The sequence below is a fragment of the Festucalex cinctus genome, chromosome 8 (genome assembly GCF_051991245.1).
Source record: "Festucalex cinctus isolate MCC-2025b chromosome 8, RoL_Fcin_1.0, whole genome shotgun sequence".
Lineage (NCBI taxonomy): Eukaryota > Metazoa > Chordata > Actinopteri > Syngnathiformes > Syngnathidae > Festucalex > Festucalex cinctus.
Window position 1 is genome coordinate 21750565 of NC_135418.1, and position 14130 is coordinate 21764694.

The following is a 14130-nucleotide window of genomic DNA, read 5'->3' on the forward strand; positions in this document are numbered from 1 at the left end:
ACGTTCAATAATTATATATAAACCGCATCTACCAAATGACAGAATAGACTCCCTACATTTTGTCCCGTCCCGTTCTTTTATAATTGACGGTAGAAAAATGTAAGTTTGCCAAAATACAGCCATTTCTCCCATGGACTCTGAAACTGTGTTTATTTCGTATAAAATGGGGTAATGATGTCATCTACCGGTGGTTGGGCATCAGTAAAGTTGTTTCCAAGTTTGACATTTACTGTGGAGCATAGTCAGATTAGCCCCCATTTATCCCCGCTCTAAAAAATACAATTGACAAGTATACTTGTGATGATTTATTTTTATACTACAACTTCCAAAGTATGTGGATGATACCGTTGTCAACTTGTCATGGCAACCAGCAAAAATCCACAACAAAAATGTTGCTTGGACCAGCCAGGACAATTCTTGTGTTATTAGTTTTAGCTTGTGACCAGAAACCAGGAAGTAGCCAAAACAAAAATACTTTTGTTCTTGTATAATTTTTTTTTGTGTTTTTTTTGTTTTTTTGTTTTTTGTTTTAGTTGTTTAAGTGATTATTGAACTGTTGACACTGCTCCAGTATGCAAAAGTCCTCGTTTTTCAGGACGTCCACTTTTTTTTTACAACCCGGTTGAGTGTCGGGATTTATTTATTTATTTTAATAAATTCATGAAAATGTTCAGTTTTCATTGCGTGACAAATGGGAGGCGGAGTGCACCGTGTTGTTACCGTGACTAGTTTTGCTAGAAAGCTGTTATCTGGATAAGCTATCAGTACCTATCTACTATCTTGTATTCTTATAAGAAAACAACTCTTATCATGAGGGTGAAAAAGGAAAATAAAAAATATGAAAATTTCAATTTTATTTCCAGACTCAAAAAAATGGTAGATACTTGAGTCGTGCGACGCTCTATGGAGCGCTATTCATCTGTTTGTTGTTTTTTGGTATTTGTTTGCCTGCACGCTGGAGTTGGCCTGTGAGATTTGACTGCTCAATGGTGTGTGCACAGCGCAGTGTAAGCTTGCATGAGAAGTGCTGCTACTTAAGTCAAGACACATCAACTTGAGCTGGCCTCACGCAGCGCACAACCCATCCATCCATCCATCTATCCATCCATCCATCCATCTATCCATCCATCCATCCAATCTGTGTGTGTGTGTGTGGATTAGGACGTTCTCTTGTCCTTTGTGCATATTTATGTAGGTGGACCTGCTGTGCTGTTGGGTGTGGTCCACTTCCTTCCTTGTGTTAGCCCTTTCATTTATTTATGTTGCAGGATGAGATTGCATAGTGTGTCGTACCCCCATGTGTGACTTCTTCTTTGACGGGCGCCAACATACTCATCCCACCGTTGCCTTATAGCCGACTAAAGTGTAACTCATAATAATAAATATATAATTATAAACAAATAGGAATATAACTGAATACTTGGCAGAGGAAACAAATGTCAGTCAGGATGAACGATATGGGATAAAAAAAAAACTATTGATAATTTGCTGCTGTTCTGCAACAAATACTGCAAATCAGCACTTACAGAGCAATTAAACAGACAGCGCTTCTGAACAACAGCTCTTTTTTTTTTTTATTTCTTCATGCAACTTCTGCAAAACTTATCCCATTTTGAGCTATAGTAAGTACAAGTCTATCACTGACTATTACTACAACTGTCAGACTGAGAAAAAATACATCTGTATGTCTCCTGACTGAAGACTTATCACGTCCTCCTCCTTTACCATGCACTATACTATGCACGCTGATGTTTTTTTTAATGTTTTAAGTGTCCCAAAGACGTATTTATACGTTTTGTTTTGTTTTTGTTTGTTTGTTTTTTTTATGCTAGAGCATACAGAAGGCTTTGATGCAGCCTCTCAACTGCAAAGAACGGTTGCAGAAATGGTAGTTATTACACAAACGGCCAGCAGGTGGCAGCAGAGCAAAGGAGATCAACCCGGGCCATCTAGAAAAAAAGCTCAATTACTTAGAATTTTAAATAGATTTGTGAAAACTGATGAAACTTAGCTCTCTTCTAATGCTAATTGCTGCAAAACAGAAACAGATAGAAACATACTTTTTTTCTGATAAAAGAAGAAGAGACTTTAATCTTTCTTTTGATAGGTTCCATGCTTTTATAGCAATAGAAGACAATATTCTGTGGGCCTTGCAAAATCAGTCAAAATCCAGTAAAACAGCCAGGAGCGAACGGGATTGCTTCTGTGAAAATGGCTGGGAGTGAACGAGTTAATGACGATAAACTGTACTGTATATCGCCTTAGTTATCAGATTTCCAGGATGTAATCAGTCAAAACTGATTGAACTTCATGATAGAGGGAGGTCATCCAGCGACCGAAAGGTCAGCAATTTAACTCCTGGCTTTGACTATCTGCTGTCAAAGTGCCCTTGAGCAAGTCTCAAAATAACCTTGCCGTTAATGTATTGTATGACAAAAACTGTTTGCGTTATGCCATTACTGTATGCTTTAATAAAATACAAGCAAAGTTATTTTTCTCATAAAAACAAATGACAATTTTTATTTGTTGATTTGACAATTTATCTAGTGAAACAATTTGCCAGTAACCATTCCCCCCCCACCTTGGTAAGTACAATACTTGCCATTATGATGTAGGTCACTATCAAGGACACGGTGACACATTTCTCGGCAACGTGATAATTAGCCACCTTTTAGCCACTCGCACGCTGATGGCTTATTATTCACGATGGAGTCGGCCTACTCTCTGTCGCCGTGTGCTCTCTCTCTGAGTCACACTTGAAGCCTCTCTGCCATTTCTGCTTTTTATTCCCTGCTCGCTTTTCAAAGAGCGACTGAGTGTGCCACGGACATATTGATTCACTCCACTTTCCTCCTATCAATACGTTGATGATCATCATGGCAGTCTGTTGTTGCCATGGCGACTCACACATAAAGTAGGAGGGAAAGTTGAAAAAATCAAATACACAGCCGATACATATCATGAGAACTAACTCAAATATAAACTATAATCCCTTTGCTGCTCTTCAAGGACATTTAAAGGTCACTGCACATTTCTCTTCCCCAGTCGTCTTTTCTTGCTTGCTGCATACCTGCTCCTGGACACGCCGATAATGATGGACCACACACACTTAATTCACATGTTCGTCAAGGTTCAGACATGCGGGTATTTCCACACGAGTGGGATGCATAGTGTTTCCATAGTGATCTATTTTTAGTCCCTGTTAAAATATGCCATCATGTTCCTACTCACTGGGAAAAAAAATCCTCATGCAGAGAGAGAGTGCGAGAGAACGAAGTAAGATTTATTTTTTCTTGGTTTTCATGTCCATGTCTCGTGTATTTGGAAACAGGATGTTAGGTAGGCGCCGCGTGTCATAGCAGATTTGAATCAGAGCCGACAACATTTGACAGATCAGCGAATTAGAAGCCATGAACTGTTAGGAGAACAGACAGCCGCCGTACTCTCTACCCGCCTTTACTAATGCTTTACTTCTTTGGCTCGTCGGCTTTCTTGTACAGTAGGCTACATTACAAAAATAATTTATTAAAAAAAAAAAAAGAAAAAAGAAGACACAATGCACTTTTTTTCACAGTTTGAATCCAAATGCCTTAATAAAAGGTTTCTGACACCCACCAGCCAGAATGCACAAATGATTAAAATAATAATAATAATAATAATACTTTGGGGGATAGTCTTTAATGGAAAAATGTATTGGCTAATTTAAAAAAAAAATTATACTATTAAATTCTCACTTATTTTAAATATGGCTATGAAATGACTTTTCCTAACATACATATATATATATATATATACATATATATATATATATATATATATATATATAACGTCCCATTACATCGCAGCCCAAACATTAACATGCATGCGAGGCATTCTATTTTTTGTTGCCGCATCACCGCTAACCATGCTAATGATGGCTAACAGCAGTCGGTGCAGTTTTTTTTCCCCGCTTTCAAGTAGCTCCCTCACCCGCGTGAAAATGTGGGCCACACGGAGATTTGCATATTTATTGATTTTTGCATCTTTCCGCCGTGGAAGAATAAAATCCTTTGATGCGGTGGGGAAATGTGTTTATTGACGACGTGGCTGAAAGGACATCAAAAGGTCATTAATCGTCACACTCGCATGCACGTCACGCACGTGCTGGCGGTCACGACTCGCCGACGTGCGCAAAAACATGCACGTGCACGAACGTGTGTGATGCGGGACGGTCTGCTGCTGTGTGAGCTCAATGTTAGAGCATGCTAGGTCCTCTCCCACAGACAATTAAAAGGGAATAGATAATGAGGCTATTTATAGACAGATCTATTTGTAACAAGGGCATTCTCCTACGTAGGAGCTGGGAATGCTTCGCTTTCCTAGCGCCCTCTCTTCCCCCCTCGGCCCCTCCCTCCTCCGCATAGCTCTATTTATTTGATGGTTCATCCACCCCCTCTTGTCATTCACTGGTTATATTGTGCATATGCTGTGCTCACGTGACACGTTATCAGGTACCGTCCAGGGGCACTCCCAGGAGACCCAGGTGACGCACAGCCGCGTGACATAACGGCATTTTAATGTCTGCTCTTGTGTGAGGGTGCACAATGCAACTGTGCAAACACACTGTGGAGCTACAATGAGAAGCACGTTACCTTCATCGATAGGCAGCGATGTGGTATGCCGTGGATCATGACTTCTTCTTTTCCACAGTTTCTCTTTTGTCACATAATGTGGTATACTTTGGATCTTGAGTGCATTCTTATAATTGAAGGATGGATACAGTACAAGCCAAAAGTTTGGACACGCCTTCTCATGCAATGCATTTTCTTTATTTTCATGACTATTTACATTGTAGATTCTCACTGAAGGCATCAAAACTACGAGTGGACACGTGGAGTTATGTACTTAAAAAAAAAAAAAAAAAAGGTGAAATAATTTAAAACATGTTTTATATTCTAGTTTCTTCAAAATAATCACTGTTTGTTCTGATGATTTTTTTTTTTGCACACTCTTGGCACAAGTTATGTTTATTTCCATAAACTAATAGATAGATAAATATATAAATATCACATAATGTTGTCGTATACTTTGGATCCTGACTGGTTCCTTTCTAGAAAGATTGTTTTTCTTTTTCCTTCTAAGGTGTTAACACCATGAATATGATTGTCTATCATTGTGTCCTCTTACTGATCATGGGCTTTTTTTTCCCTCTGTGTCCAGGACTCACGGGTGCCCAAGGTGACTTGGACAAGAGGAAAGAAGAATTTGGGAAAAACCTGATACCTCCAAAGAAGCCAAAAACTTTCCTGCAGCTGGTATGGGAGGCCCTGCAGGACGTCACTCTCATCATACTGGAGGTCGCCGCCCTCATCTCGCTGGGCCTCTCCTTCTACCACCCGCCCGGAGAGACCACCGGAGAGTGTGAGTCCACTTATTTAACTCCGACAAACATAAAAGTGTCAGCGAAATCTTCTGCCCTCACGTGTGGGAAAGGAGAGCCACCCATCCCTGATGCACTTTTCAGCCATTTATTGAACAGCATTATGACAATGAAAAGTGGATTAAAATAAGTTTACATGTGTTTAGGAGGGCTACAACTGCCCAAACAAAATAGTTTTTTTTTTTTTTTTAACACGGAATGCTTGCGAAATAAAAAGGTTTAAAAGATTAAATTACTAATAATGGTTATAGGCAACTAATATGTATTTAACAAATGCTAAATACTGTACTGGATCAAAAAATAAAAAAAATAAGCCACTGCAACATTATGCACAGTTTGAACATTTGATTCAGTAATATTTATGCCGACCAGTGGAGGGAGCCCGCGTACCACCAGTGGTCCTAGCACCACACTTTAGGAACCACTGAATATAAATTATTTGATTTGTAGGACATGAAGGGATGTTTACAGCTTATATATATATATATTTCAATTTTTATTTATTTACTTTTCACCAAAATTTTACTTGACTCTATTGCTTCCTCAATTCACAAGTTCACAAAAAAACACTTTAATTTTAGGCCTAGTACTGTACTGGATTGGAACTATATGATCAAGTCAAATTCTGTACTGTACTGAATGTTCTTTTATTTCATTTTAAACATACAAAGCACTGAAATGTTTGCTTCTTAATTGCATGGTCAGGTTTCACGTTGGACGGGGATGGGGGCAGTGTGTCATATGACTCACCGCGCATACTTTGCATGTGCACGGGCATGTTAGCGGGAGATTAATGAAGTGTTACGCCGAGAAATAACCTTGAGCACCCAGTGTCTATACATTAGCCCCACGAGCCGTGAAACAGGAAAAGAAGACCCATAACGAGGTGCTGAGTCAGCGCCATAAGTCACCACTGCCCGTAGCGTTGTGAAAGTAATGGCACTCGGCCCGTCTCGCTAAAAGGGACCAGTCATCATTTTGATGTCTGTAAAAACTTTAGAGAATGACCAAAGGGAACAGAAATGGTGTTATTTATATTTTGTGTGTAGCATACCGGGTGGTTGTATTATTATTATTATTATTATTATGAATTCATCAGTTATTAAACACTTCATGCGTCAAATGGCAAGAATGTGTGTGTGATTTTGACATGCCAACTTTCTTTACTTCTTCTTTCTGTGGTTGCCTGTTAAGGCAGCAGAGTGAAGAGTGCACACTCTGCAAAAGAGGTTGAATTGTGCTGAAGGAATCATTATGCTCATAACTTAGTCATAAAATAAAAGCTCCCCTTAACTTGTCGATGCATGTTATATGGAGATTGAAAATGTGGAGGAGGATGCACACAATGCAGGCTGATAAATTGCTGTGCCCAGCTATTGATTACATGCATCATTATTTTTTTATTATTTGATGTCAGTACAACTATAGATTTTAAAATGGCTTGCTGTTTTTTATTTTTTTAATGTTAAATTTTATTTTGTTGATATAGTTGATATATATTTTTTGGTATTGAGTATTTTATTTTTAAGTTCGCATGTTGTTTTGTTATTTTTGTAATTTTAAAATTTTTTTATTGTGTAGATTTTAGATACTAGTATTTAAAAAAATATTCATGTTGAAGCATGTTTTTAATTTATTTGAAAGAAATATTTTATGTTTGTAATTTTATTTTCTATGTTGAATTTTCAGTTTTCTTTTAGATTTTTTCAGATATTGTTTGTCAATGTATTTTTTTTTTCATTTAATATATTTTGTTATTTTATTATTTCCATTCAATTATTTTACTTATGTTATGACACATGAAGGTTCCAGTCCTTACAGTAAATTGTAAAATTAAAAATAGCTAAAAAAAATTACTGTGCTGCATAGTCAAACGTGAAAAAGAATGAAAGTGCAGATTGGGACTTCAGCACCATGGACAGCCGCATTGGTGCTTCAAGCTGCTTTCCTCCTGCTGTTGGAGAGTAACACATTGCTTGATTCGTGATGGGTTAATGCACTTGTGCATGCTAAATTAAAGCAACAAAATTAAGGTTATACATTTAAAGTTTTTTAACTCTTTGCAAATACAATGTCCACAAGTTTCCAGTGTGTTATGGTGACACCCATTTAAAATAGTTTGGAGTTTTTTTTGGGTTCAACCTTACAGTATTTTCATTAAATTTAGTCTCAACTAGAGCTCAGGCATCTCCACGTGATACTGTAAACATGCGATCCCTTTTAATCGTAGTTCATCTATCTGTGTTTATTTTTCCAAATGGATAATTAATAGAGGCAAGGTGTCCATCCAACACTTGAAATGGCACACTTTCGATATAAACCTTTGTCAATTGGGCAGCTTGTGGCTCGGTGACGGGCGGCGTGGAGGACGAGGGCGAGGCGGAGGCGGGCTGGATTGAGGGCGCCGCCATCCTCCTGTCGGTGGTGTGCGTGGTACTGGTGACCGCCTTCAACGACTGGTCCAAGGAGAAGCAGTTTCGCGGGCTGCAGAGTCGCATCGAGCAGGAGCAGAAGTTCCAGGTGGTCCGCGGAAGCCAAGTCATCCAGCTGCCCGTATCGGACATACTGGTGGGCGACATCGCACAGATTAAATATGGTAGGTATCTAATTGCATGTTTTGTTTTGTTTTCCCCTGAGTGTTTCTTCCAAATTTCACCTCCCCCTAAAAATAGCATGTCAAGTTTTAATTGAAAATTCTATATTGCCCAAAAGTCTGAAAGCATTTTTTTTCTAATTTATTTTAAAAAAATATCTGGAAAAATTTCCAGAAAATTTTGTTCTATTTTGGAATTCAGCATCACATAACAAAATAATAACCCTTCATCCCTTTCACACTGCACTGAGTACATTGCAGTGTGCCATCAATCAACCCATTCATTGTGTAATGAATGGGTTGATTGAAGTACGAAGTAGCGTCGGAAATTAAAAATGCTCAATTCAAGTGCCGCACACTTTGACAAATCTCATCACATTCAATAGGATAATTTTTTTTTTTTTTTATGAGTTTTTGGTGCTCCCCAATTTGCTCCTAGTGGCTCCTGATTAATTGATTACTTCATCAAGAATGGAATAGAATACAGCAGATGAGCCTTTAGTAGTCTCTTAATGAGGGAATTCTGATTTTACAGCAGTACAATGGACATTATCAGCACACGAGTATGTCTTTTCCAATATCAGACAATGAGACTGAGCAGCAGTAGTATATGTGACAACCATAAATGAATGATAAATCTATATCTATCTATCTATCTATCTATTTATCTGTGTCTATATATGTGTGGATTTCAATGGCAAATTATACAAACATGAAACAATGTATAAAAAGTGAATATGAACAGCAGCAACAATCACTGCAAGTGTAACAAAAAAAAGCTTTATATAAAGGTGATACATTTATAGTTTGTTTTTTTTTGCTACATACAATTATCTAAATAATGAATTATTAATGCAAGAGTGTCAGTTTTATGGCGTGGTCCTGTCTTTTTGTTCTCAGGTGATTTGCTCCCTGCTGACGGCGTGCTGATCCAAGGCAACGACCTGAAGATCGACGAGTCGTCGCTGACCGGAGAGTCTGATCATGTGAAGAAGGCGGCGGACAAGGACCCCATGTTGCTGTCTGGTATGTCGACAAACTCACAAGTACAGTGAATATAATAAGTAGTATACAGCAGAAATGTCAGGAAAAGCCTACTAGAACAGCTGTACTTGATTTATCAGAAGTACTTCAATTAGTGGTAGGTTTGGGCTGAATCCCGTTTCACATGAATTTGTACGTTTCCTTTTCCACTATATCCATTTGGTTGGGGATAGCTTTTATTTATTTATACTCTAAATCTTTCTTCCTCGATAATTGCATTCCGTCTAAATGCATTTAATTTACTACCTTGGCATTAATTCAGACAAAGGAAAAAGGTTGTTCATTATAATCGCAAGGCTGACACACTTCCCCTTTGCGTGCTAAACTTATCTTCAGGCGTTTTAAGGGTTTGCTGCGTCAGATGAATCACATTCTGTAGCTGTAGGAGTCGCATAATATCTGATTAAAATAAAAAAAAAATTGGATTAATCTCTCTCCAGCATTTTTTTTTTCCTCCTTGGATAATTAGCTGTGTGCCGTTTTGCCGCCGTCATTAATTAGCCTCAAATTCACCCACATTTTCCCAAAGGTTAATCAGGCTTGCTATTTGTGTGTGAGTGAGTGTATGCGTGTCTGTGTTTGCACGCGTGCGCATGCGTGCTCTGACAATATTTGAGGAATTTACGTTATTGTCAACTGTAACTAAGACAAATGTAAAAACAATGTACAGTATAATCAGACAATATTTTGAATTGAAAATGTTTTATTATATTACTATTAGGGATTACTATTAGACCAGCCTTTTTGTTTGTATTTGTTTTTTTGATTGAAATTTATTTTCATCATGTTTAATTGCACTTCTCCCTTATTTTATTTATTTATTTATTTTTTTTACCATTCTTTGCTGATAGGCTGTTCAATGAGCCATGTATCGAAAGTGTGGTATCCATTCGGAATTTTGTAGGTTACCAAATATGGTTCCCAACTTCCTAGTGCAGGATTTTTCATAAAATTATCATAGAATAGTATAAATTGGAGAAAAAAAATACTTGTGCAAACACGCCTTGAAAAAAAATATCTTAACACCAGGGACCCATGTGATGGAGGGCTCAGGGCGCATGGTGGTGACCGCTGTGGGCGTCAACTCTCAGACTGGAATCATCTTCACCCTGCTTGGTGCCGGCGTGGAGGAAGAAGAGAAGAAAGAAAAGAAAGGCAAGCTATTTATACTACTTGTAGTTGTTTTACAAGTATTAATAAATAGGATGTATTTCTGTCGGATCGTACCCCCCCCCCAAAAAAAAAAATAAAAAAATTAAAAAATATGTTTCCACAAGTACTTAAATGATATGCTTGATCACATTGCTAACACCAATGCTTGAAATACTGTTATGTGATTTGGTGACTGGTGGTTTGGTAGTGAGGTGCAGTGGACCTCAACAAATTTCTTGTCCTTCACTTTGTCTCATTATTCCACATTTGCCTTGAAGGAGGCGCAGTGGAAGACGGACACCAGAACACAGGTAGAGTATCCTCTTTGTCTCAAACCCGGGAGTGGTACTGTCAATTCCTTTGAGCTTTAACCCCTACGCTATTAATCGGCCGCAAGTCACCTCCTCCTCAACACTTGTCCCCACTTACAAAAGAGAAAACTTTTTTTATTATGTGAAATCTGCACATCTTTAACTTTACTGGAACTATAGATCTACCATCCATAGTTAGTTAGTTAGTTTCATTTGTTATTTAGTGAGTCAGTTAGTTTGTGACAGCTTGGTATTATTGGCGAATAGCACCAATATTTTAGGTCTGGGATGTGTTTGGAGTGTGATTCAGGGATCAAGTTTAGTGTAATTTTTTCCCTCCATTCGTGTTGCACGTGATTCATGGTACAAAATGGTCCAGTGTGTCTGTTCAACGAGCAGCCTTTTTCTTCTTCTTATATATATATATATATATATATATATATATATATATATATATATATATATATATATACACACACGCGCGCGTGCACACACACGCACGCACACGCACCCCAACACACCTATGCATATTTTCAAACTTTGAGTGCAACTTGTAAAGACTTTAAGCCCTCCTGCAAAAGTCGCTGAGCGCTGCAATGCAATTACTTCCTAATTAGATTATAAATGAAAGATGAAGTGACCACAACTAATGACTAAATAAACTTGTTTTTGTAAACAGTAAAGTCATTCACGTGGAAAAATCTCCTGAAGGCATCACTACTCACTCAATTTCAACAAATTCAACTTTGACTTTACAAAGTTTACGTGGCAGCTGCCCAACAAATAAAATGCCTGCGAGTTCTATTGCACTTTTTACAACGCCACACGAGCTAAAACACAATTACTTCTTTATGCAATAGGTCAAGCTTTCTATGTGACGATTCCTTCCCATAAACAATTTTTAGATTGTATGTTTCGTGTCTGTCCAGTGTTATACTTGTTTGTTTTAATCACTTTCTATATTACATGAATGATAAATACACCACACGTTTAATCCATTAGTCCTGACAAAATAAAAATGCTGAAAATGTTACATGTCTTATAACCATGTTATTTCTGGTCACTGTCTTGTGTGTGTTTCCATTTATGTTGGGCTTCCATTGTTACTGGCTAGACTGCTCGCATCCCCCCATCCACCCCATCGCCACAATTGCCACGGATGGGGCGGCGGGCTTTAATGCCCCAGGCAGTGCCAACCTTATTAATGGTAGGTTGACAAAACCTCTGATTCTCTTTACTGTCATCATCTTTGCCTCCTCACCATGTTCTGCATCCATATGCACTGCTTGGCCTTTTAAGTTCTACCATTCCCCCCCCTCCACACACACTATCTGGCCTTGTACTTTCCCTGTGGGTGATTTTGATTTCATTCGTCTGCCTGCCCCCCACAGGTGTAATTTCCCTGCTATACACGAAAAAATGTTAATGTTGGGTTGTTTTCCTAACCCACTCACTGGATGGCTGTAGATTTTGAGCTGATTGGGCTACTATTACCCAAGGTTGGGTTAATTATTTTATGTTGAAATTTGGATTTGGGCGTGCTGAAGAGCTAAAGCTGGTCGACTTTTTGGACACAATTTTATTGTGTGCTAAAGTTGAAGTAAAATTAAATAAGTATGTTGGTGGTGGGGCGTAGCACGTTTGCCTCCCAGTTCTGAGGACTCGGGTTCAAGTCCAGGCTCCGGCCTTCTTGGGTCGAGTTTGCATGTTCTCCCCGTACCCGCGTAGGTCTTCTCCGGGTACTCCAGTCTCCTCCCACATTCTAAAGACATGCATAGCAGGTTGGCTGGCAACCAGTCCAGGGTGTCCCCCGCCTACTTCCCAGAGCCAGCTGAGATAGGCGTCAGCTCCCCCCGCGACCCTTGTGAGGAATAAGCGGTCAAGAAAATGGATGGATGTTGGTGGTGACTAGGTTGCTTAGTGGTTAACACTGCTGTCTTTGGCCATGGAGATCAGATGTAGGTGTTCAAATCACTGTCAGGGCAAACAGTAGCATCCAGTTGGGTCCCTAGGCATGATCCTTTGTGCAATAAGCCAATTACCAGCCACTGCTGGGCCCAATCCTGGATAAAAATGGGTGGGTTGGGTCAAGAAGGACATTTGATGTAAAAATGTATTATACGAGTAACTTGCTGTGGTGACCCCTGACAGGGGCAAGTTGGCTTCTTTTTCTTAGAACATGTCAGTCATAAAATTAGTACTCTACCACAGCTATACTGGTAACCTGGTAACTGATATCTTGGTAGCTTTAACTCATTAATATGGGTAGATTTTGGGTTGCTTTTAACTCATTCACTCCCAGCAGCCCTTTTCACTGAAGCAACCCCCTTCGCTCCCGGCTGTTTTACTGGATTTTGACAGATTTACGTCGCGAGCCAGAAGAGTTGTACTGTAGTAGTTTACGGAGTAGATACTTGGCTAGAATATGAGCTTATCACATTAGCTGTGCTTTCCCTTATGATACCTGATTTAAGAGTCTATCTGTCTGTCAGTGATAGCCTAAAGTCTTGGACTTCCCAACCATAGTGTATTTGTTCTTTGTACATGTTTGTGAATATTTTTTAGATTTCAAAAGAGTGCAAAAAATACTCCAAATATATTGCATTCTTACCTTAGCATATGCATTCATTTTTAACAAAGGATTCTGGAAAAATAATGTATTTTTAGCCTGGGCATAAATCTTCCTCTTTAACAATAAATGAGGATCTGGCTGACAAAATCATACAAAAGAGTCTTTACTTCCTTTAGTGCTAATCCCTCTCTTCCGCATTTTCGCTGGTTCGGGATGAAATAAAAGATTAACTCCTTTCACCGTGGCACCGCGGCGTCTCCAAGGAGACCGGCGCCAACGTGCAGCCTGTGCTCGACACAGCTGGGCGGTTATTTGTACGGTGACGGCGACCTTGCAGCGTCCTGGGATACAGCCATTTGTCATCTTCACCGCAACTCTGGCGTCTGTTGTGTGTGAGTCTTTGCAGCCATGTGGACAGGTCCAACATTCCTCTCTGGTGATATTTAAAGCACCGGCAGGAAGGTTTTTGTCTTAATTTTTAGACAATTAGTGCTTATCGCTGTAATTCCAGCTCAGGGTAGATAAATGGCAACCACAATGCAGTGCGATAGCTCAACCACTAATATTACAGACAACAAGCAAACGTATGAGCAAGACTTATTTTTTAAAATTAAACTCCTTTCCTTGAGCAAGCAAGAATCCACCGGCAAATTAAATTCTCTGTCCCCAAACTTAAGTTTCGATTTTTTTCCTCCTTATGTAACTTCACTGTGTGGGAGGCTTTTTTTTTCTTTCAGGCTCTCTCTCCCTCCCTCTCTACCTCCCTCTTCACATATTCATTCTGCTTCACTTTGAGTCTGTGATCCTGCATGCACACACTTTGTGCACGCTGTCTCCAAACATTTTGTGCTGTCGGGGCCATCGTGTTCAATGTTAAATGCTACACGATATGTTACAGCCTGTTCAATGTGTTGGATGAAATATGTCATGGTACTATCAATATCTCATTTGTGTTATGTATGCAGCACACTCAAAATCAACATACACCAAAACGTTGGGAAGTTCGTGTTTGATGCTTCTTGATGGTTAATTTTGTGCT

General features: G+C 39.1%; 1 protein-coding gene across 11 annotated transcripts in view; it reads left to right on the forward strand.

The window, feature by feature from the left end:
- atp2b2 (ATPase plasma membrane Ca2+ transporting 2) overlaps positions 1-14130 on the forward strand; it is a 90558-nt gene that overhangs the window by 32924 nt on the left and 43504 nt on the right. For 9 of the 11 annotated variants that reach the window (XM_077528475.1, XM_077528473.1, XM_077528472.1 and 6 more), the window contains 6 exons: positions 5200-5400; positions 7758-8015; positions 8913-9038; positions 10086-10211; positions 10487-10519; positions 11634-11726. In XM_077528475.1, coding sequence (XP_077384601.1) covers positions 5200-5400; positions 7758-8015; positions 8913-9038; positions 10086-10211; positions 10487-10519; positions 11634-11726 — 837 coding nt within the window. The remainder of the gene's footprint in view (positions 1-5199; positions 5401-7757; positions 8016-8912; positions 9039-10085; positions 10212-10486; positions 10520-11633; positions 11727-14130) is intronic. The other 2 variants (XM_077528478.1, XM_077528480.1) reach the window with 1 other exon arrangement.